The sequence below is a fragment of the Gymnodraco acuticeps genome, unplaced genomic scaffold (assembly GCF_902827175.1).
Source record: "Gymnodraco acuticeps unplaced genomic scaffold, fGymAcu1.1, whole genome shotgun sequence".
In the NCBI taxonomy this organism is placed as follows: domain Eukaryota; kingdom Metazoa; phylum Chordata; class Actinopteri; order Perciformes; family Bathydraconidae; genus Gymnodraco; species Gymnodraco acuticeps.
Window position 1 is genome coordinate 974,866 of NW_022990358.1, and position 25,507 is coordinate 1,000,372.

A 25,507-nucleotide genomic window follows, 5' to 3' on the forward strand; every position below is an offset into this window, starting at 1 on the left:
ATGGGTGGAGTGTGCGTGTGTTATTCATGGACTTGCAGACCGATGTGGCCACTTTTCATTATTCTGGCGACAATGCCCTGCATGCTGCACAGCTCCGAGAGCCCTCCAGCTGCGGTGGGCAAAATGTATCCACGAGGCAACCACTGGGCAGTAGGTAAGATAAATGTCCTCATATTTAAACAAAAACTTAAACTAATATTGAATTTTAGATTCGTTTTTTATTTATTTAATTATTTTTATAAATTAAATATCTCATATCAGATTTGTTTTAAAGCATAACAGTAGCCTACCTCCTAGATATGTTGTATAATATAATATAATCTTATTATTGAGCTTTTTTTGTAATGTATTTTGTATAATAAGGCAGTCATATGCTTTCTCATCCCTGTTTAAGGTAACTCATAGTTTACCTCTTAATGTAATGGAAAGATACATCTTTCTTTTTTTACTGTGTAGGTTAGCAAAATAAATGAAGTGAATGGAGAAAATAGAAAAAAAAGCTGTTCATCTACTGAATACATTTAGCTTTATCCTGGCTAGCAATGGTGTGAAAATGAGTTAAAAAAAACTAATAATTACAGTTGAATTACAGATTATCATGTTGCAGTTGGACGACAATCAGATATTTTCCAGAATAGTTCATGTTTAACATTGCGTCCTACTCCCCAGGTCATTTGATGGGAAAGAAGAGCATCGAGCCGCTGCAGGAGTCAGAGGGTGAGCGTGTCTACCTCTCTCCCTCAGAAGCAGCAGGGGTCACAGAGCGCCTGTTGGAGGCTCTGATGCAGCAAAAGGAACAGAAACCTGCAGACCGGCTGCTCCTGCTGCACAGCGGCTGGAGACAAGAGGAAAGAGACAAATATCTCAGAGAGGTCAGTGTGTGGGCCATCAGTTTTCTTCATATGTGACGATGTTTGAAAATAAGATCTTATGGATGTATTTCTATTTTTATAACATAGATGTCAAACCTGCTTCTTCTGGCTTTGAAACTGCGAGACAATGGTTCCACCTGAATGCAAGACGACTTCCCTCAAGTCATCACAAAATACAAACTTGTGCCCTGTAGTCACATATTCATTTAAAGTGTATATTTTCTTCTGCTATAAGAGTACGCTGGAAACTATATGTTTGTTTTCACTAATTTAAAATATTTTAATATGCACATCTTGCAGCAGTTTGGTTGTGAGCTGAGAGTGTGGAATAAATGTAACGTTGTGATAACTGCATTGTGGATGTCTCTTCATGCTTTGCAATGTCTTTTCACTGTTCTTTCTTAAAGGTTACCTATTATGCAAAATGCACTTTTTGATGTATTTTATACATGCATATATGTCCCTGGTTTGTAAGGAGATTCACAAAGTGACAGAAAATACAACCCTCTCACTTTTCCTCCTCACCCACATTTCTAAAAACGAGGGTTCAACGGAGCTGATCCAGATTTGCTGCGGGCTTGAAGTGATATTGGAAATGCGTGACGTGCATTGGAAGTAATATGGTCTGTGTTTACATTACATATACAAGCATTGCCAGCACTCATAGCTAACGCTGTACTTTAGAGAATATGTGTAAATAAGCTGGATATAAAAGGTACTTGTGGTATAGAGAGAAAACATTTGAGCTCCATACTGTTTCAGAAATAATGCTTGATTGGTATGGAACATAATATGGCGTTCAATCACGGCAGCATTTAGCTGAATTTCTGCAAGTAGCAGTGGCGTTTTTATATGTACAAAAGTGGTGGGGCACAAAAAACGTAGATGTTTATATATAAGCTTCTGCAGTGACGTGCAGTGAGGTTCATGGCTGGTGAGGCACTGGCACTGACTCTTCAGGTTTACAAATATTCTATTTTGACCTAAATCAAAATATTCTATTATTTTCAAACGCTATTTTAGTCTGATGCTTCGATTAATTTTAAACAGACAGTTCAACAAAAAGATACCCCAAAAATGTAATTTTATCATTTCAATATTGGATTGTTCTCTCTTAGTAAGATCCCATTTTCAATAAAATGGTGGTCTTACCTTGACTTGAAGATGAAGTCCATTTGCCTATCCCTCTGGACAAAAATCTCTATTACTTTTTTGTAAAAGTGCATTTATCTAACAGGTACGTTTCCCACGGATCTTATTTCCAGCTATTTTCTAAAATCCTATGGAGAAATCTCATTGCTTTTTTGTCGAGGGAAGCCATGCGCAGCTTACTTCCGGGTTTAGGACGCATCACTGCACCTCTCTCGTCTCCTCTTCACACACTACACTTTTCGCGGCACACGTACTTACAGCCAATCAGCTCTGAATGATGTGAGATGACGTATGGTGGGGATGGCAGCTCTATGCCCCTATGGTCATAATTTTTTTGCCACACACATTAAATAGGAAAATACTCTGAGCATGCGCAGTGTAGTTTTTACAGTCACCGTTCACTTAGACAGTGAGAGGGAGGGGCATGATCGGGTTTTGTCCCACATGGCTCTAAACAGCTCAATAGGCACACACTGTAGACACTAATTAGAAGAACACAGACTAAAACAGCAATGTACAGACGAATCAGAGGATTAAACATGATCTTAAAATATATTTTATATATTTTTTTTTTTGCATTTCTTTGCATTTTTTTGTAATCATTATTTGTAATACTTTCTGCTAACACTAGGTGGCCCCACCTGCCCCTAATGACCAGTCGCCACTTGCCAGTAGACACCCTTCTCTTCACAGAGCTCACCGCTCCAAAGGGGCCGTGGTCAGCAGCAGCTCAGTTAAATACAGACTACAGACTCAGAATCAGCACTTTAGTAACAGGGCTGAAATAGAGGGATGTGAGGCATGGGTGCTACAATGGGTGATCTGTTTGGTATTTTGAGCAAAACACTTCAGAGAGCTGTTTTGTATAGATATGGCCCTATAATATATTGTTCAAATATAGTATAATATGGGACCTTTAAAATATGAACTCCACCTGTGTACAGTAACCAGTTTGTGCCACCAGATGGGAAAGAAGAGCATCCACATTTTGAGAAACTTCACTTTAAGGTGAAGCATTTCATGATTATAATTACAGATGACAAGAGCAGTTTATGGTCCATTCAGTGAGCTTTGATGCTGCTCTTCCTCATCAGAATAAACACAAACACACCCCAGTGTGTATTTAGGACAGTAGGATAAATGATGACTATTATTAGCCCACAGGGGTTGCAGACAATAGGAAATGCTAATTGAAAGAATTTGGTTACACATATCTTTTTTTCCTAAAGTGTTCTCTTCTGTCCTCATTTGTCGTGGATGATTGGACAACAATAGAGGTACAAGCCACTTTCACCCCGTCATTATGAGCCCAGGAGTGATAGGATACATTTGACTGGAGTTAATGAAGTGGAAATAAGTGGGTTGACAAAACTATATGCAAATCAGAGAGAGGAAGTCTGGGAGCTTAAGCTGCCTCTTTATTCCACCCTTCTTTGTCTTTAAATTAAATGATTACATGTTATTAAACTTGATACCTTTTGTAGTTTGATGATCGGCCTTATTACATCGTGTTTAGACAATAACAAAATAATCTCAATGTGAAAAAAAGAAAGAAACTCCTAAAACTGTCAATCGACTTTCCCCTTGTAACAAGTTTTGCATTTAGTGTTAAATTGATGTTTTATTGATAATGTTTCCCAACAAGGATAGTCATGTTAGAGGAATCCACCACTAAGGGGTGCTGTATTCATGTACTTCCACTCTGTAGCAGATTTATGATACTCAAATATTTTTGACATACATTTGATTTCAACAGATGAACTATATAAATGCTGTATTGCAATATATTTCCTTTTGCATCTCCTGAACATTTTATTCATTTTGCCAATTTGTGACAAATTGCCCATTAAATGTAAAACATTCTCTAAGAAAACAGGCCAGCCACAATTTTGTTTATGAAATGTACATATCAAGTTGATTGTGTAGAGAAAATATTCACATTTTTATAAAATCTTTTATGATGAAGATCAAAAAGCAGCAGGGACAAATTAATTAAAATGAGGAGTGCTCCATTTACAAAAGAAGAATAAATACTGATGGGTTATAATGGATTTGTTATATCGGCAACGTAACACGGATAACAATGGGATGGGGCTGAATGAATGTAAAGTAAAAACAGCTTATAGAGGAAATAAAGCAGAGAAAAAGCACCAGATCATCAGTGTAGTTTTCATAATTTCACAGGAATTTCACAGTTATTTTCACAGATTTTCTGATATCTAAGAGTTTCTTAAGGGTGACATTTTCCTCTAAGTCTCCCTTGGCATTCATAAGCAAAAAACACACATTTAACAAGTGATTTATAACACATCATGATGTGGTTGTAAATAGATACAAGGACATTTTAAGTGTTTATTATGTACAGTATAAAGACCGAATTGTGTCTGTTAATACCTCAGCTAACTGGTAGGCGTGAATTATAGTTGTATCTTGTATTCACTTACAACTTTATCGAAGTGTGTTACAAATAATTTATTAAGTATTTATATCCTGCTTATGAATGCTAAATAGTGAGAAGTAAAGTGTTACCCTTATTAGTGACGAGTCTCTAATCCTGCAGTTTTCCCTCTTCCAAAAATAACAATCCCGTCATCATGAGGAGTCCGTTTCTCAAAAGATGCAGCATGATGCATTCTGGGTCCATTTTATACCTCCCCTCTTCATCACCACGTCTTCCCAATAGACTGAATATGTTCCTTTGCCCTCATCCTCAGTGAAGCAATGCTGGTGTTCCTGGGGTCAGCAGAGCAGTGGTAGGCGGGGGGCGGGGGGCACATGGAGCCCATGGAGCCCATGTGGGGCAGGTGATGGCTGTGTCCCAGGAAGGAAGCCGGCATGGAAGAGGTCATTGAGGGTGGAGTAGAGGGGGTGTAAGTGCCCGGGAGGCCCTGCGAGCCTGTGATGAAGCCGGGGAGGGACTGCAGGGAGGTGGAGGTGGTGAGGGAGGTGGAGAGCCAGGGGTCCAGCTGCAGACTGGAGCCCAGGGAGCTGCTGGGGGATCGGCTGAAGGAGAGCAGGGAGGAGGAGGTTTCCTGCAGCTTGATGGAGCTCACCTCCAGCTTCTCCTGGCGACGCCACTTGGCCCGTCGGTTTTGAAACCACACCTTGAAAGTAAGAGGAGGATTTAAATTTTCAATTCAATTCAAATGTATACAGCTTCCTTTATCCAAAGGCATTATAACAGATAAGAGAAGAGAGGGAGAGAAAAACAACTTTTAGAGCTAAAAACAAAATCTTTAAAAAGAACAAAAAAACGAATATTGTGTAAAAGTCTTTGAACATGAGAAATCTGGAGGTTGACAATAATCAGTTACTAAGCACTTAGGATTTAAAGTTATATCATTGTATAATCATTAACAAGGGATTGTTACAAATATAATAGTGAGAGAAATGTCGTTCATTATTGAAACCATGATGAAAGCTAATTGAAGTTTAACATTCTGTGAATACATTTTAAATATACATTTCTAAAATAAATTAAATCAGTTTTTGCTGTTCCTTGAAAAGTACAAAATGCACTGATCCAAACAATGTAATTTCTATCAGGTTTATTAGGTTAAAGATTACAAATTAAATCACTTTGAACAAAATAATTGCCCAATGTCATAACTTGGTTCTTTATTGGTGTTTTTTATACATCTTAAATGTGATGTAGTAAAATAAGATCTACACAATATAAACTTTAAATCGAACATTTCCAACATGCTTTTGGAAACACTTTTTGGTGTTCTTCTATATTTCTCTATATTGCCACAAATTCCTATTCACTTTTTTTTATAGAGACATGGTTCCTAATATATGGCGGCTGAATACATATGGCTATACTCAGTGAGAAACAGGCCGATGGCAGAGTTAGTTTCTGGGACTTTACCTGCACTCGGACCTCCGGCAGGTTGACCTTCAGAGCGAGCTCTTCTCTGCTGTATACATCCGGGTAATGGGACTTTTCGAAAGCTCTCTCCAGTTCGTGGAGCTGGAAGGTGGTGAAAGTAGTCCGGTTCCGACGGTGTTTCTTCTTCGGGTTATCGTCATCCGACAGTTTGCCGTCCGAAGAGTCCGGGCACACCGAGGCTTCCGCGGCGCCGCCGGAACAACAAACACCTGCGGGGAGAGGAGAGTGTGAGCACCGGGAGAAACAGCCGGGACAGCTGAGCAACATTTATTTAACATCTCAAATATAATGATTTTAATTTTGTCTTCTTTTTTAGTATTTTTTTAAATCTTCTGAAAGATTCAATAATGTGCGCACTATCATGAAAATTAGACCTGACTCCAAACTAATAACAAGTGGTTGCGTTTCATCAGAAATGGCTAAATTGAATATAAAGTTATAACGGTAAGCCTCTCTTTTACAGATATATAACATGACGTGTTGTAGATTATACACTCTTTACACTTAATTGATTTATTATTTTTCTGGAGAAAAAGCACGAAACTTACTGTCAAAACTTTCTGAAGAATGACTTTTCTTCAGTGGAGACATAATGACATTCCGCTCAGCATCTTTCACCAGGACTTTCTCCGTCACGACGTAGCAGGCCGACTTGTGGAAGAGCTGGTCCTCTTTAAATCCCAGTATGGCGTCTATGCTGTGGATTGTGGCCGGGTTGTCACCCGGGCTCTGGACGGAGCGTGCGGAGGGAGACAGGCGCTCATCCATCATCATCATCACCTGGGAAGCTGATCCAAGAAGCCACATTGGTCGAAAGTCCCAAAAAATAGTCGGAATAACGCTGTTTAAAGATTTGCAACTAGGCTATTCAAATATATTGCTACTCTTTGTGCTTGGTAAAGTTGTAAATTGCAGAGCCAAGAGTGGAGAAGTTACGCACAAGACTCCAGTAAGCCCGTCTTGCTCAGTGGATAGGGAGCATCTTCTGAGGGGGCTTTTAAAGTAGTGCCGGCTGTAAGACCCCCTACCCATGTGGCACCCCCCTCCTGCACGTCAGAAAGGGGACGTCCTGTTGGATTTGGCCCCGGATTTAGGGGTAACTGTGCGCCCATGCAGGCACCAGTGCGCACACCCTGCCCGTAACTCCTCCCCATTTTAAGTGCATCAGTCAGTGTTGGCTCTAAACCTACTTACATAAATCTTAAAACCATCTTTTCACTCCTCCAGATGTCATGTTCATGTCAGTCTGCGAAAAAAAGAGGAAGATTAGGCCCACGGAGGCACAGATTAAGGTACAACAAAATCATAATTACAAGATTTCTGGTCAGGACATGGATTGCAAGATGAAAGCTTAATATTTAATCAAAGATATTGTGGCCAAAAAAGAAAGACATTTCATTTAGTTTATTTGTTTTGTTGACCTTAAGGACAAATCATGCACCTCCTGACACATGTTGATTAAACAAGACTTTTATAGACTCATTGTAATGTAATTAATAAATCATATTTAAAATAAAAGGGGATTCTCTAACCCGTTTTTCATAAGTGTTGAGTCAATTAGGGTTACAAAGCCCAAACGACAACACGTTTTGGCTATAACCACTTAACAGCAAACAAAGATTGACAGCAGTGTGGTAATCCTGCTTAAGGGGATTACATTATTTTACTCAAAAGAGTTAAAACCCTTAAAACTATTTAGCTTCTCCTAATTACAGAAGGTGACCTTATCCTTTGTTTGGCTAATGGGAGGGGGGTCAGAGGGAGAAGCATGCACTGTTCTAATTAGCAGCAAAAAGTTGTGACTTGATGCAAAAGTTTATATAGCAAAGGTTCTTGAAGAAGTTCTATTTTCTTGTGGCTGTCTGGAGCTTTGACAGCATTTAAGGTACGCATTCAAAGCTTTATAATAGTTTCTTGAGGTCTATACCTGAAACGTTTATTTGAGTTTGAATTGACTCAGTCTTATTGTTAAATGTGAAAAAAGCTGATCATACAGAGTCTGTCAGATGCTGGTTAACCTTGAAAGATGCTTGAACACAAGCTGAAAGAAGCTTCAACATAATAACTTTCAGTTTGCACAAATTAGAAAAGGAACCAAGTTAGAGAGTAAAAGTCTTGCATGTTTCTTATGTGTGCTATTCATCTCAAGTCAAACTTAATTTGAAAGTGAAACTTCCACAATCTGAGACCGATCATGGTGCTTATTCTACAATTTGTTCAATATTATTATAAGGAATAAAACATTTAGAGTTTTAAAGTAACAGTTTAACATTTTGAAAAGAAAGGCCACTCTTGTAATTGTCTGGTAAATGTTCTGCTATAGCAAGCAGCTGGTTAGCTTAGCTTAGCACAAAGGCTGGAAGGGAAAGGCTGAGGGAAACAGCTAGCATGGCCTTGTCAGAATTTTGTTTTTTAATGGGCCACAACATTGAAGCTAATTCATTTAAACGTTACAATTGCGACATTGATCATCATACTAAAAATAGGATGTAATGGTAATGTGTGTTTTTTTCCCAGGGGGTTTTGTGCCAGGCTTTTTCTTTGCCGTTAGCAGCAGTGAATCAGTTTATTTTAGTTTGACTGTTTCAATTGTTTTTTTGCTTTTTTGCTTTTATTGGACAGATTGAAATTGGAATATCAGGAATCAGTTATAACAGACACAACATGTTAGTTAGTGAGCTTTAGAAGTGTCGGTAGGTGCTTTTGGTTTCCTTCAGTTGGAGCTGCTTCATTGGGTTTGCAGTCTTGTGCTAAGCTATAAGCTAACAGTTGCCTAGCTGTTACTCTATGAGAGCAATATCAACTACTGATATAACTCCCTGCATAACAACAGATGAGTTTATTTCCAAATGTGTCTTACAACAGCTAACATTAGCTTGTGCTGAAATAGGACTGAATAAGTGAGTTTAATTTAGACTTTATATTTTTCATACTTGATGACAGGCTCTGTCCTATGACTATTTTTTCATCCTCTTTTTCTTGAACAAGTAGAATGCAATTTCTGCAGAACTTCATTTTGTCCTGAGCTATTCTCAGATCCACAGAAACAGAGAGAAAGAGAGCGCGGTGCACACACTGAAACCTTGTCTCTGCTGATCCTATTAGATGATAATCTCCAGACTTGCACAGCCGTTTAAACTTGGGTTCATGTGAAACTAAACGTGGAGTCCTCCTCCCCCCCGTTCTGCCTAATCACTCCTCACAAGTGTTTGGATAATGCCCAATTAAATTAAGACCATTATCTTAATTCACTGCATTAGCCCTGATTCAGGTAATTGGGATTAATTGAAGTTGCTTGATTTAAAATACTTAATGGTTGTACAAGCATAAATCACTGTACAGACACACAGTGACTTTTGACAAGCTAAGGATCTTTTAAATGAATAATAATTGGCTTACACTTGGAGCTTAGTAAAGACATGAAAAACCATATTACGTTGTATGTGAAATGTTGGAATACGTTTTCTAGCACCACAACACAAGCCGACATATTTCATGTATTCAATATACATCTTTATTTAAACAATACATTTACAAGTATACCTCGATTCTTTCATCTGTGTTTATGTACATTGCTTTAAGTTTTGTGGAATAAATGATTCAGTATTCTAAAGTTAGTTTCTGCAAATGCTTAAGGCTCAACACCTTTTCTTACAGTTCAAATGTGTATGTGTAGAAATGTTAAATAAATAAAACATGTTGGGATTTATGAACACTGCTTTGTGACAACACCAAAAGAAAACAAAAATCTAAAAGTCATAATTAATTCAAACACCACATACATACAAAAAAAATAATCTAAAATAACCAACAAACCAAAAGGAAAGTTGAAACACTCACACAGGGTAGTTTTGGTTAGTTATATATTTGACTGAAAACACACTTTCAGAGACTTTAACTGTCTCATTTTACAACAAACAGAAAAAGTGAACATTAGATGGCGTGAAATCAATGTTTTGAAAAGTATTGTGGCCTTTAAATGTGAAAAGGAATACTTGGCTTGGAAAATCACTTTTCTACAAAATGCATCAAAGGAAAACAGCCATTGGGGAGAGATGGGGCACTGTGGTTGCAATTCAAATATGTTCAGTTTATTGCAATCATAAGTTGTAAATGACTACCCATTCGTAAACAAGCTAACAGGGAATGTTACAGTAAATCCTTCAGTAGATGTTAGCAGGATGATTTAGCTTATAATAAAAGTAAATTATTGGTTTGCTGTTGTAACCAAATCCCAAATGTATTTATACAGCTCAGCCTGCAGATACCCAGAAAGTGTTGGAATTCATTTTCCTGTGTCATTCTCTTCCTCGTATTCCTCATCATTCAAACATAGACTACCCCCCCCCCCCCTCACATGTTCACATGACGGAGCACTTCTCCTCTGCTTTTGTCTTCATTTCGGTGACGGTGGCTGACGCCTTCTCCTTTAGCTGGTCCATGTCCATGTTCTGCAAGTTCTGAAACTGGCCCATGAGGGAGTCCTTGCCCTCCTCCTCCGTGGCGTCCTCATCCACCATCTTCAGCAGCTCCTCGGGAACGTCCACGTCGTCCCCGGCCATCTCAATCATGTTGTCATCCTGCTCGCTCTGCACACCAGGAGAGAAACACAGACAAGATTTAACATTCAGTGTGTGTGTGTGTGTGTGTGTGTGTGTGTGTGTGTGTGTGTGTGTGTGTGTGTGTGTGTACATTACATGTTACTTGTGTACAATCAGTGTGTATTGAGGAGGCCTTTGTTTTCAATCTATAAGATATCATAATGGCTCTTAGTTGGTATGAAATCTCTTTGTCATCCAGATATATTTCTTTATGGTAACATCTTGGAAGGAAACAGGTCATAATACTCTATTTTAGAGATTTTCAGGTAACGTTTGGGTAATTTAATTGAGATGTACTACATTAATTAATAAACATTCACAAATGTTATCTTTAAATCATTGGTGCTTGTTCTTAAACACTATAAGGTCAATTGTAATAGTTTCCCCAAAATATTATTGTAATGACAAGTTATGATATATATTAACTTTCAAAGTACCAGACAGGACCGAGGGTATTTTCTATTGTTTTCCCCGATTATAACAGACTCTATATTTTTGGCATTGAATTAATATTTGCAGGAGTAAACAACTTAAAGGCTTTTTACAGGATTAACCTGCTGTCAGTCTGCTGCATATCCAAAGCATTCATAATATCTTTGACAAACATTGCAGGTGTCAAGCTCAGTTTGTTACATAATTTCTAGCTATTCATTGATTAATTGAAAAATGATACTGCCCTTCTTTTATTAAACTTCAATTCCAATGTAAACACATAGCAACTTTCTAATACTGCAGATTGGTCTGTGTTTGTTTTCAAATTGTAAGACCTTAGGCAGACTAGCGAACACAAATAGAAGAGCTCTAGGATCTAGGTCTTAATCCACGTTCAAGAAGCTGCTCTCCAGGATATTCTGCTCTCTCTGTTTTCTACATTTTCTTAAACAGACTGGAGTCTCCTTTGACTTTACTTTATGTGCCTTTTGCATCATAGAAATGCTACATTTAAAGCCTTTTCCAACAAACTCAATCTAATCGCTTGAATAGTCATGCAACAGGCAGCGTGCTGGGACTACTTTAAACTCAATCTGTGGGATTACTTCGGACCTGCTTTAGCCTTTCCTCTGAATCCCAGCGATAGTCTAAAGATATCCACTATAGCGTTGCACGAGACCCTAATTCCATTAGACATACAGCACCAACTTCCTATTTCTACCGCACACTTGTACATTCAAATATATATATGATTAGATTATAATTGTTTCTAACTAACTCAGCATGTATGTACATTCCAAACCTCCTACCCATTCAAAGAAACATAATTAACAGCACAGGATCCCTTTAGGTTCCTTATTATTGTTTGAAAACCCATTTAAATGCACATTTCACCTCTAATAAAGGCACTTTGTCATTTGTTCCTTTTCAAACTGGAATGCACTGTAAACACCATTGAGGGAAAATAATTAGATCTATATGTTTAGACTAATGCTATTGTCCTCATCATATATGTGTGGTTTCAATTTAAAAGACAAACAGTGAAAATAAGTGCAGCCATTGTTTGAAGCAGGAGACTGAACAATAGAGTCTGTCGCATTACATATAGGAAAAACCTACAGCAGCCAAGGTCATCACTGCATTCAGATAAACACAAATAATGGTATTAGAAAAGCTGTATAAGAAATCAATTTTGCTCTTATATCATAAAAACACACTGTTAAGTACTAGTAAGTTTTAAATTAGATTGAATTATAGGATAGGAAACACTCCTGTATGAATCTCTAAAAGACCTAATTAAAACCCCAACATACCTGTTGTGCTCCTGCCATTACAGATTTTTGTTTAACAGTCCTTTAAATCCTGCAGTTGCTCGGTTTACATCCACTAAAATAGATGCTGCTCACACTGCCGGCGTTCCCTAATGAGCCTGGGACACCTGCTCAGAGGCATTTGGCTTTCTAAGACCCAAGGTACTACATGGGACACATATTAACGTCTTCCAGAGCGCAGGTTGAACGTCCTCCTCGCTAATCTATACTGGCACGGCTTCCACCTCCTGTCGCACACGCTGCAAAGTGCTGTTGTTGGATCATTATAACCTCAGCCATGATCAATTCAGAATTTGATATATATAAAAAAAGTATTTAGTATGTTGGATGGTTTCTTATTGGCAACACTTACATTTGTATTCTTATTTGTCATTTATTAGCAGCAAAAATAACCCTATGTTTTTAAGTCACTATAATTTAGTGAAAAAGCAGATGTTAGTGTTTATCAATGTACTTATCAAGGAAGTTAACCCCTGTGTGCCTTCATAAGTTTGAGCAGCTGTATAAAATGATAATGAAAGACAATATATTAAAATATCGTAATCATATAAAATATGTCTTCATCTGAGAAGTTATAAACCTTGAAAATACTGGCCATTTATAAAACACTTAAAATGCCCTTTACTCTAGTGTATTAAAAATCACTTATTAGACATTCCTTTGGTCCTTGTAATAATAATAATTTATATTAATAGTAAAGTATTATGCATTTGTGTTCCTTTTCAGAATATGAATATAGAGTACAGATTGAATTTTAAATATGAGAAATGATAACTCTTTACCTTTGGCAGCCTGTATTTGTCTCTGAGGCACACCCTGAGTGTCGCCCTCTCTGCTTTCTTGTTTAAGAAATCTGCATCTCTCTCCATCCTGAAATAGAGATTGAAAACATGTTTACTACGATAAGCTTTGCTGCCGGCCTCAAGAACATCCCAGGTTAACAAGAATTGTTTCAGTTTAATCCCTTAGAAAGGAGGAAAGCTGCAACAAAATACCAACAAAGTGGAACATAAGGACCTTGTGTTGTCATCAGTGCTTAAAAGACAGCATAATACATCTTTCAGAATTTGAGTTTTATGAAAAAAAAATTCCCTTTTGTTTTGTTTGTTTGCATACATACACATGGGCCTAATTATATAGACAACATATAACTGTTCAACTCAACACCACCTACTCTACTTTTGTTGTTATTTTGTTTTAATTGCTTGTAAGTGCTTTGAGCACCAGGAAAAGCGCTTTATAAATGTAATGTATTATTATTATTTTATTATTACTCCAGTTCACCTGAATAACAATAAAGCATTAAAGCTGAAAAAAGACAATTAACTAAAATAGTGTTTACTGGGATTACGTTTAATTAAAAATAATAAATGTTGACCCCATCTATCCCTTCAAAATATAGCAATACCTCTCATTTGTGCTGGAGGGGCTGTGGATGGGTGGGAGACTTCACACATATATTTTGGGACTGTCCAAACATTCAGGGCTTCTGGAAGGATGTTCAAAAGGAGATTAAACGGGTGCTGGGCATTACCTTTACTTTGGACCCAGCACTTTATATACTGGGTATACTGCCCAGTGATATGGACAAAAATGTAGCTTTCTTACTAAGAATTCTTCTTCTAATTGCGAAAAAAACGATAACGGTCTTGTGGCTGAAGCCGCAGCCCCCCAGCATAGTCCATTGGAGAAACAGGGTAACAAATGTTTATTTAATGGAGAAAATCACAGCAAGACTACAGCTGAAAACTGATACATTCCAATAAAAATGGTCCCCATTGTATTAAACAAGCAACACCAGAACTCTAGCAGCACCTCCTTATTTATTTATTTGTATTTATTTATTTTTCATTTATTTTATTCACTGCACTTGTACTTGTTTTATCTGGAAGGTAAAGCACTGGCTCTTACTATCATAATGGTTCAGGTATTGTGCGATCATATTGCCGATGAGGGGGAGTGATAATGTCTGTAATATGTTGATAATGTTTGCACAATATGGAAATTGATAACATCAAGAAACTGTATGTCCTTTTGGTGTCCAAGGAGGGCATGAATGATTAACCCTGATGTGCAGTTATGTAAGCATTTCCATGTATGAAAAAAAGAAATCAGTGCAATAGGTGTATACTGTAAACATTACAAATATGTTTTAAAATTGTTTGTTTTCTGCAAAGGTTATGCAAATGAGGATGAAATCTGATGCCTTTGGTGTAATAGTACTTTGTTGCACTACCTAATGGAAAATGTTTAACACTATTGGGCTATTTCCAGTGTCATATCCTATTGCTGAAATCTGTAATGTGCACACCTTCATGTATTTGCCTAATTCATGTTATAGATATTATTTCATACTAATACATGTATTTCAGTATTTTGATTTGACAAAGACAGACTCACATACTTTCCTTCAGCCACTTACAGATGGGATTATTAGGCCAGACTGAGTCAAGCAGATTGGAAATCAAGCCAAGACGCCACCATTTAAAAATAATTGATGCAACAAAACAGTGGAGTGAGGTTCCTGACACACTGTGCATTTTTTATTTTGACTCTTGGTCTGGCTAGATAGTTTATACAGAAAACATCCGTTAAATCCAGTCTACAATAATGGAGAATGTTGTCATCTTTTGAAATCTACCTTTATATTTACAATTACTATTTTAATACCCACATGTTAAGAGTGGGAAGGCTGGATTAATCTTCTTATGTAATACGGGATCTGTTCGCTGCTGCAACATCTTTTCACAAAAGTCCAATTTGTAAGAGGAAATGATTTTTCACACTAACTTGTTGCTAAATGTACATTCATACATTAAAATCATGTGTATTATTTGTACATAAAGCACAGCAACATGGCAGTGTGCAAAACCAAGCTACCTGCTGTATAAATAACAATCTACTTTATAAAAAGATGTATATATTCCATTAGAAATAAATGAAATCTCATTTATCATAGTGTTCGGTTTGAATAATCCAATATGTTCTGCTGTCAAGTAAAAAAGATTCAAGCAGAGAATAAACTGCCTTTATAAATGCTTCAAATTGAAATTGATGTTTCAAAATCTAGAAATTCCCCAAAGTGTTACATATTGTTGTTCTTGCTGCAGAAATAGAGGGCAGATTATGGGAGATTATTGATCCAGGCAGGACCATTAGCCCCAGCGGGTCATCATGCAGGAAAGATCGAGTAGGGTGGTACCTGTGACCTTCAGCAACAGATGCACTTCTCAAAAACACACCCAGCTTGTTGTAAACTCATGAAACAAATATATAAATGAGGGTTTACATTTAGTTAGGGTACGGGTAAAAAATATGTTAGAGCAAAAGAGGGGAGAGTAAACAGTGCAGTGAAGTAGAAAGTAGTTAGTCAAGGTCAGATTGGACATTCTGCAGCCATACTGTTTTCAATGGGCCAATGGCATGAATTGAAAATGGAGCACCGTCCATGTTGTACTCACTTCTCCTCCACCACCTGTTTTTGATACTCTTCATACTCTTCTCGTGTCATCCCTGCTGCTTTGGCTGGATCTGTGGGGGCGGCCTCCTCTTCTTTGTCACCTCCACCACCAAGGCCAATTCCTGACAGGGGGTTCCCAATCATGCTCTTGATCAAGAAAGCCATCTTGAGTTGCTGTGTTCACTCTGCGAGGGTGAGAATATTTTTTTTTGTAGGTGAAAGAGATGCTGCTCCCCTGATGGCGCCCTCCGGTTTGGCTTTCTATAGCTGTCAAATCCAGTGGTAGCTCTCTAGCTAACCTGCTGCTTGTCTACGGAGCCAAGGACACACTGACGACAGGCAACAGACACACACACACACACACACACACACACACTAACACACACGTACACAACGACCATAATCTGGATTTAATCCTCCCTGCTCCACTATGCTAAGAGGCAGATGGCCTGTTTTTTGTCTATTTTTAAAGCATGTAGACCTGTGTAGATGTTTATCTTTATTAACTTTGACACTTTTTGCATTCTTTGGAGGAACTAGGTGCAGCTCTCATCTTAAAAATGGTTTTGGAGATGGCTGTCCTCAGTTTAGGACCATACATGTGTGGTTTCCTCCCACTACTGCTTAATCATATTAGTAAAGTACTGACTGGCCCGTGTGCAGCTTACAGCGCAGAGACCGAGTAGAGAGAGAGAGGAGCGGGATTACTGCGTTGTTTATCCCCCACTGGGGCCATACCGTGCTATTGTTCAGAGGGAGGTTGATTGACAAGAGTATGAGCGATGGGGAGAAGGCGGCTCTGGTTTCATTTCATCAAATCACTACATAGCTATTTGCAAGCTTTGGTGAAGGACTTGTTGATCACCCAAATATTCTTGATTAAAAACAGAAGATGTTCATCTATAACCAGGGGTTAAATTGATCGTGGCTCAGCATCCAACGCTCTTACGTAAAACATTTTTTAAAATGCTATTCAAATGAGTGCGCTCCTTATAAAACGCTGCTGCATACCAAATCCAGGGTTTCCTGCCAGTGTTGTAGTATAGAGATGTTTTGACTTTTGAAGCGGTTACCCAAAATGTACAAACCGTATTGTTGGTTGGCTTGGTGAAGGTGGCTCTCTGTATGTTTAAAATAATGAAAAAAGTCGTATGTTGTAGATATCATGAAAAGCATAGTATCTTGACCAACATGAAAGTCATTTTATAGTATTGTTATGAACCTGGGTCATTATGTCTGCATTTTCTGATGTGTGTGTGTGTGTGTGTGTGTGTGTGTGTGTGTGTGTGTGTGTGTGTGTGTGTGTGTGTGTGTGTGTGTGTGTGTGTGTGTGTGTGTGTGTGTGCAGGTGCTTCCTGGTGATTGGACCAGTTTGCCGATTGGCTGCCTGCTTCCTGATTGGACTACCTGAATGACATCAGCACTATTTGTGAAAAAAAGTCATAGTATAGTGTGTCGAAATGTTTGAGAAAAAAGTCATAGCGTGTTGAACAATTTGAAAAAAGTCATCGTATACTCTGTTATAGAATTGGAAAAACGTCATAGTAAAGTAAGGGGAAAGATTTGGAAAAAAGACGCAAAAGATGTCCCATATGGTAGCGGTTAGGATTCCTGGTTTTTCACCCAGGCGGCCCGGGTTGGGAACAGGTTCTATATGGGAAAAATAATCAAAGTATAAGCTGTTTCAAATAAATGGAAAAGTGAGTTAAAAAATAGAAAAAAGTCATAGTAGAGTATGTCCAAACATGTGAAACAAAACGTCATAATCTAGTGCAGGGGTTCCCAACCTTTTTTCCCAAGAGCCCCCCAAATGACTCCTGTTGGAAGTTGCGCCCCCCCCCCCACACACACAAGGGGGGGGGGGGGGTCGCAACAGCGGTAATTAAAGTTTAAAAGTCTCAAAAATGCTACAACTACTGTCACAAACTGGATGAATGTGAAGTATTTTGTTAAAGGAGGATGAAAGCGTAATTAAGGAGCACTATTGGAGTGACTTTGATGGTTAGTGGACTCAGGATTAATTAAATGGAATGGAGGAGACCGATCTGATAAATAATCCAACTGAAACCGGCATGGACAATGACTATGTTTTAAAAATGCACTTATCCAGGCAAGCCTGGTTTGGACACTTTACGGGCAGAAGAAACATTTCTATTAAAGAAAGAATACATTTCTGTCTTTTTATGCCTTTAATACTAACTTGAATTTGTATTCAAATTAATTAATCAATTATTTTTCATATTGTATTGTAATGTAGAGACAAGGCTTTTAGTGACAATCATGTATTGCGTTACAATTATATGTAAAAAAATAAAAAGTCTAAATATGATATTTGGCCTCAAATCATCTGAGGCCTGGCGCGCCCCCCAGGTTGGGAACCACTGATCTAGTGTATCTCAAAAATTTGAAAATAAAGTCTTATTGTGTGTGAAAAAAGGTCATAGTATAGTGTGTGAAAGAAATTGAAAAAAAGTCATAGTACAGTATGTCCAAACATGTGAAAAAAGTCATAGTATAGTGTGTCAAACAAATTGAAAGAAAGTCATGGTATAGTATGTCAACAAATTTAGAAAAAAGACAAAAAACATGTCCCATATGTCTAGCGGTTAGGATTCCTGGTTTTCATCCAGGTGGCCCGGGTTCAACTCCCAGTATGGGAACAGGTTTTATATGGGAAGAATAATCAAAGTATAAGCTGTTTTAAAGAAATGGAAAAGAGTGAGTTGAAAAGTAGAAAAAAGTCATAGTAGAGTATGTCCAAAAATGTGAAAATTCATAATATATTGTGTCAATAAATTGGAAAAAAAGTCTTTCTGGCAAGAAAATATCTCCATGGAGAAAGGCCATGAGCGTGAAAACAGAAAAAAGAGTGTCGAAAAACTGAACGCAGGTGCCGAAAAACAAATCTCCAGGTTCACTTTGAAATCTATAAAGAGAGACTTGGCTTTTATAATTTGGAATTGAAAATTGCACGACAGTCTTTCTTCTCCGACATCATTGCCAAAAACAAAAACAACGCACGTGCCTTGTTTGCTACCGTGGACAGACTAACAAACCCCCCAGTGTCAGTAGCCTCTGAATTTCTATCCACCAGGGCCTCCTTCTTCACTGACAAGTGCCTCTGTATCAGGTACAGCAAATGTTTTGTCCCTGTGTCCACTTAAAATCAATTCAAACACCGTGACACAATTCCATCAGATTAATGATAAAAACCTAGAGGACATTATTCAACTTCTGAAATCTTCCTCCTGCTGCCTTGATATTATTCCTACAGGATTTTTCAAAAATGTTTTTCATAGCATGGCCTCCGATCTACTTCATATAGTAAACAAATCTCTTCACTCAGGTGTTTTTCCACAGGCCCTAAAAACGGCAGTCATTAAACCGCTCTTAAAAAAGAATAATCTAGATGCTTCAGTAATGAACAATTACAGGCATTGGCCTGTCAAACCTCCCATTTCTAGGTACAACCATTGAAATAGTTGTCTTGCAACAGTTGAGTAATTTCTTGCATTTAAATAACTGTTTTGATGTGTTCCATTCAGGCTTTTGTCCAAACCACAGCACTGAGACTGCTCTTGTAAAGATCTTCAATGACATCCACTTAAACACAGACAGTGGCAGAACTTCAGTGTTAGTATTATTAGATCTCAGTGCTGCGTTTGACACTGTTGACCACAACATATTACTAGACCGACTGGAAAACTGGGTGGGACTTTCGGCAACAGTTCTAAATTGGTTGGAATCCTACTTAAAGGACAGAAACAACTTTGTTTCTATAGGTAAATACACATCTGAGTTGACAAATATGACATGTGGGGTACCTCATGGCTCCATCTTGGGGCCTCTTCTCTTTAACATCTACATGCTGGCTCAGATAATGAAAAACTACAAAATAAGTTATGCGGATGACACCCACATTTACATAACCATTTCACCAGGAGACTATGCTCCAATTCAAACACTGAGTAAGTGCATTGAACAAATAAATGACTGGATGTCTCAGAACTTTCTCCAATTAAACAAAGATAAAACTGAGGTAATGGTTTTTGGAGCCAAGGCAGAACGTATAAAAGTTAGCGCTGAGCTTAAGTCTGCAATGTTCAAAACAACAGATAAAGTCAGAAATCTAGGTATAGTCATGGACTCTGACCTGAGTTTCAACAGTCACATTGAAACAGTTACTAAATCAGCCTACTATCACCTAAAGAACATATCTAGGATTAAAAGACTAATGTCACAGCAGGATTTGGAAAAACGTGTCCATGCGTTTATCTTTAGTAGACTCGACTACTGTAATGGTGTCTTCACAGGTCTCACTAAAAAAATCTATTAGAAAGCTGCTGCTGATTCAGAACGCCACTGCTCGAGTCCTTACCAACACTAAGAAAGTGGATCACATCATTCCTGTTCTGAAGTCTTTACATTGGCTTCCTGTGTGTCAAAGAATATATTTAAAAATACTGCTGCTGGTTTATAAAGCACTGAATGGTTTAGGCCCAAAATACATTTCTGACCTCCTGCTAAATTATGAACCATCCAGATCTCTCAGGTCTTCAGGGACTGGACAGCTTTCTGTCCCCAGAGTCAGAACTAAACATGGTAAAGCAGCGTTCAGTTATTATGCTCCAAATATCTGGAACAAACTCCCAGAAACCTGCAGGTCCGATGCAACTCTGACTACTTTTAAATCCAGGCTGAAGACTTTTCTTTTTGTCGCTGCTTTTAATTGATTTATTCATATCTTAAACTGCACTGTAACTTTTATTATCTTTGCTTTTAAATGAGTGTTTTTAAATGTAATTGTATATCATTGCTTTTAAACGAGTGTTTCTAGATATCATTTTATAATATGTTTCTTAATGCTCTTAATGTCTTTCATTTTTGTAAAGCACTTTGAATTGCCTTGTGTTGAAAGGTGCTATATAAATAAACTTGCCTTTCCATTTATTTAAAACAGCTTATACTGATTTACTATGACGTTTTTCACATTTTTGGACATACTCTACTATGACGTTTTTTCCAATTCTATAACAGAGTATACTATCCATCCATCCATCCATCCATCTTCTCCCGCTTATCCGTGGTTGGGTCGCGGGGGTAGCAGTTCCAGCAGAGAGCCCCAAACTTTCTTTTCCCTGGCGACATCAACCAGCTCTGACTGGGGGATCCCAAGGCGCTCCCAGGCCAGCGAAGAGATATAATCCCTCCACCTGGTCCTAGGTCTACCCCTTGGTCTCTTCCCAGCTGGACGTGCCTGGAACACCTCCCTAGGGAGGCGCCCAGGTGGCATCCTAACTAGGTGCCCGAACCACCTCAACTGGCTCCTTTCGACGCGAAGGAGGAGCGGCGGCTCAACTCCGAGTCCCTCCCTGATGACCGGACTTCTCACCTTATCACTAAGGGAGACACCAGCCACCCTGCGGAGAAAACCCATCTCGGCCGCTTGTATCCTATGACTTATTTTAATTTTTTTTTACTCACTCTTTTCCATTTCTTTAAAACTGCTTATACTTTGATTATTTTTCCCATATAAAACCTGTTCCCATACCGGGAGTTGAACCCAGGCTGCCTGGGTGAAAACCAGGAATCCAGACGGATAGACCATATGGGATATCTTTTATGTATTTTTTAAATATTTTTGCCATTTTATACTATTACCTTTTTCACAGTTTTGTATGGCAAAAATAATCAAAGTATAAGCAGTTTTAAAGAAATGGAAAAGAGTGAGTCGAAAGAAGAAAAAAAAGTCATAGTATACTCTGTGATAAATTGGAAAAAACGTCATAGTATGAGTATGTCCAAAAATGTAAAAAACGTCATAGTAAATCATGTCGAAACATTTGAAAAAAAGTCAACTCCTGGTTCAACTCCTGGTATGGGAACAGCTTTCATATGGGAAAAATAATCCAAGTATAAGCAGTTTTAAATAAATGGAAAAGAGTGAGTTGAAAAATTGAGAAAAGTCATAGTAGAGTATATCCAAAAATGTGAAAAAACTCATAATCTAGTGTCGAAAAAATTGAAAAGAAGTCATAGTATCTTAACAAATTTGGAAAAAAGAAAGAAATCATGTCCCATATGGTCTAGTGCAGGGGTATTCAACTAAAATTCAACGAGGTCCAGTGAGAGAAAATCTCACCATTCAAAGGTCAAGGAACATCAAAATGTCTAACTTGCTTTATGAATTATATTGAAGTAGCCTGTAGCTTTATCAACGTCTGCATGTAAACAACAACTCACTGCCAATCAAATACAGAAAGTACAATTCATAAACAACAATATTTATTGTCAATTAACATTGAACTATACAAATATACAGTAAAATACTGTGGATATGTGTAATGTTCCTCTCAGGCTGCATTTAAAAATAAAATAGAGAAAATAAATAAAATAGCTTTTGAAAAAGTGTGCATCTTAAAAGTGCTTAATTTTAGATAAATAAAGTGTAGCAGCAGCTTGAGTTTATATTTTTCTTTGTTAACCGTTTCACATCATGACTTAACAGTTTCAGACGATTATAGAACAATATCAGTCTTTAAACATCATAACAATTGAACAGTTTTAAAGTTTCTCTTTCTTTCCCTCCTATATTGCAGACCCTCACTCACTTTGTTCTGTTCAGTGCGAGAATTGAGCTTGAGTTTAAATCTGGGCTGAAATGGTGTCAGGGCCATTCTCATACACACATGCAGGTGCTCATTGGTTAGCCTGAGCTGGAACGATATTTATTTTTTGTGACCTCAGTTCTGACTTGAGAGGGAATGTTTGGTCAAACACTTTGTGCTCATAGTGGCGTTTTGGCACTTTTAATGAGCTCCACGGTCTCTGAACAAATGAGACACACTGGTTCTGTGCTCCCAGTGGGCAGGATGAACATGAATGAGTCCGTCCACTCAGGGTTAAAAGCTCTGTTCTCACTGTCCACTTTCCTCTTCTTGGAGAGCGCCATGTGTAATTATTTGTGTCTCTCTGTCTGCCGCTAACACGCCTGTTCACTCTCCTCTCCGCTTCTCTCCCTGTATCGCTAATTATTCTCTTCACTCACTTTCCTCTCCGCTTCTCTCTGCCGCGCTCTCATATCTCTTCTTCTGTGTTTCTCTCCCTGTATCGCTCACTCGTCTCTTTTGCCCCATGTCGGCAGCGGTTAAAATAGAATCGCCCCGTCAACATTTAAATCCCCTATTAATGTATTGATTATAGGTCCGGGTCCGTATAGGTCGGCGTCTGGGTCCGGATCCGGACCGCGGTCCGCCTGTTGCCGACCCCGGGTCTAGTGGTTAGGATTCCTGGTTTTCAACCAGGCGGCCTGGGTTCAACTCCCGGTATGGGAACAGTTTTTATGGGAAAAATAATCAAAGTATAAGCTGTTTTAAAGAAATGGAAAAGAGTGAGTCGAAAAATTGAAAAAAGTCATAGTAGAATATGTCCAATGTGAAAAAAAACGTCATAGTAGAGTATATCCAAAAATGTGAAAAATGTCATAATCTAGTGCAGAGGTGTCAAACTCAAACAGAGTGGGCCAAAATAAAAATATCGGTACTCGAGGGCCGGATTGGTTCAATGTTTATTGCAAAACTTATTGAAATGAAGTTATTGCACATATTAAGCCTGGAACTAACAAAGCTTAAATTATTGCCTATAAAAACAACATTAAACATTAAATAATCAGTTGCATTAATTTCTTATGGCTCTATCTGCAGCTTCTCCAGAGTCATTTCTTATGATTACATTTTTACACAGGCCAACAACAGCTTCAAAAAAACAATTTCCCTCAAAGAAAAAAACAAACATGCCATGTTGTCGCAAGGAAAAAAGTGCAGAAGGAAACATCCATTTAAACTCAGTTTGCTGCTCTGTGATGCTAGTTTAAGCCAAATACTTGGCATCTCATCTTGGGTGCAAGTTCATCAATGTTTGGGGTCAGGCTCTGAGCTGAGGAAATCCTCAGGATTGAGTGAAGGTCTGCGTGCAATATACCGGCGGGCCAGATCTAATAGTAATTAGAAGTGATCCTGCGGGCCGAAATTAAATCCACCAAGGGCCTGATTTGGCCCCCGGGCCTTGAGTTTGACACATGTGAAATAGTGTGTCAAACATTTTGAAAAAAAGTCATAGTATAGTATCTCAAGAAATTTAGAAAAAAGACAAAGAACATGTCCCATATGGCCTAGCGCAGGGTTGCCCAACCAGTCGATCGCAATCGACCGGGTCGATCGCGGGGAGATTCCCAGTCGATCGCGAGATGTGTCTAAAATTAGAACAACAATATTCTGTTTTATCGTTAATGTCCTATAACATAATCTTCCTGTGCCAGAATAATGCACTTGAACGCATCAAAGCTTTGTGATTGGCCGGCGTGACCCCATGTGTCGGGGCGTGGCTGGTGGGCAGTGGGTACTATTTCGCTGAGGTTGTCCGTGTCAACCGTGTCAACCGTCAACAGGAGTGACAGTCAAGACACACAAGACCGCAATTATGGCAGAAGCAAAAAAGCCCAAAATATATAATTTTCAATCCGAGTGGGAGGATGATTATTTTTGTATCTATTCCAATTCAAAGTCCATCTGTCTCATCTGCAATGCGAGCGTGGCTTTATCGAAGAAGGGTAGCCTAATTTAGGAGCGGCATTTCAAAACAGTGCACAAACGCTACGAGACGGAATTCCCTCCTAATTCTGCCCTACGCTCCCAAAAGGGGAGGGGCCTGAAAGGACAGCTAAATGCACAGCAGCCCATTTTCACCAGGCCCAACAACAAGAGCAAGGCTGCTACCAGAGCATCTTATCGTGTCAGTCACGTTCTTGCGAAACACATGAAGTCTTTCAAAGACGGCGAAGTTGTGAAAGAAGCATTCCTGGACGCTGCCGACGCGCTTTTGGGGGACAGTAAAAATAACAGCATTTCAACAGGTTTTTGATATAATAAAAACTCAAGTTAGATACCGTTATTAATCAGCTGTAAGTTTTAGTTTGTTTGAACTTATTCATTATAATTATTGTACAAAATGGTATAAGAATGCAAACATTAATCTGTTCTGTTTAAATTGATTATGGTCTATTATCAATTCAGGTTAAGAAACTAGTGTTGGTTGCATCCTATTTTAAAAGGCATTTCTTTTGATACTCTACTAAAATGCAACAAAAAAAGGGTGATTCTATTAATTTGGTCCTTTTTAAAAAAAAAATGCACTTTGGCAGCAGATTCCTGTGTAGCTTCAGATCTGAGTTGTCTTATTAGTAAGCCTAATGTATACTTTTGTAGCAACTATTTGTATATAATGGCAAAGAAAGGGTTCAGTGTCTTTTCTTTTTTTCCTGTATCACATGTGGCAGCACTGTTCAATGTTTCTTGAAAACATTACCCACTGTAGTATGTGACGTGTGAATAAACTCCAACTCTGTATCAACAACAGCACTGTTGTGTAACTTCAGTTAAATACTTGTATGTGTGTAGATTAGAAAGAGGTAAGATAAAGGATCTGCAGTATTTTATGAAGTATTAATCGTATTAGGTCAGTTTTATACAAGTAGAAGTGTGTATTTACCTGGTAGTAGGCTGTTCTACGGGGGTGCATAAGGGTGCATTGCACCCTCAGTTGAGTCGTTATGCACCCTCATTTGAAAAATGAAAAGTGAAAAAAAAAAAAAGTGAAAAATATTACATATATAATAATAATAATAGTAGTAATAATAATAATAAGAAGAATTTAGTTGAAATAAAATAAATTGGAATTGTGGTTAAATAACATTGCTGCATTTATTTGGT

At 38.2% G+C, this 25,507-nt stretch overlaps 3 protein-coding genes and 1 non-coding gene across 4 annotated transcripts; 2 read left to right on the forward strand and 2 right to left on the reverse strand.

The window, feature by feature from the left end:
• On the forward strand, positions 1 to 1,013 carry grp (gastrin-releasing peptide). Its single transcript, XM_034224094.1, has 3 exons — positions 1 to 154; positions 670 to 872; positions 960 to 1,013. Exons 1-3 carry the CDS (start codon positions 1 to 3, stop codon positions 1,011 to 1,013), a joined length of 411 nt encoding a protein of 136 aa, XP_034079985.1.
• A 2,612-nt stretch (positions 1,014 to 3,625) lies between these two features.
• rx3 (retinal homeobox gene 3) lies at positions 3,626 to 6,884 on the reverse strand. The gene is made up of 3 exons (XM_034224159.1): positions 6,465 to 6,884; positions 5,896 to 6,125; positions 3,626 to 5,128 (listed from the first exon to the last, which is right to left on the reverse strand). Exons 1-3 carry the CDS (start codon positions 6,721 to 6,723, stop codon positions 4,688 to 4,690), a joined length of 930 nt encoding a protein of 309 aa, XP_034080050.1. The 5' UTR covers positions 6,724 to 6,884; the 3' UTR covers positions 3,626 to 4,687.
• A 2,697-nt stretch (positions 6,885 to 9,581) lies between these two features.
• On the reverse strand, positions 9,582 to 16,598 carry cplx4a (complexin 4a). The gene is made up of 3 exons (XM_034224177.1): positions 15,742 to 16,598; positions 13,063 to 13,150; positions 9,582 to 10,505 (listed from the first exon to the last, which is right to left on the reverse strand). The coding sequence occupies exons 1-3, from the start codon at positions 15,903 to 15,905 to the stop codon at positions 10,278 to 10,280; spliced, it is 480 nt and encodes a 159-aa protein (XP_034080068.1). The 5' UTR covers positions 15,906 to 16,598; the 3' UTR covers positions 9,582 to 10,277.
• A 1,731-nt stretch (positions 16,599 to 18,329) lies between these two features.
• On the forward strand, positions 18,330 to 18,400 carry trnae-uuc. The gene has a single exon. It is a non-coding gene; the product is annotated as a tRNA-Glu (tRNA).
• The last annotated feature ends 7,107 nt before the right edge of the window (positions 18,401 to 25,507 follow it).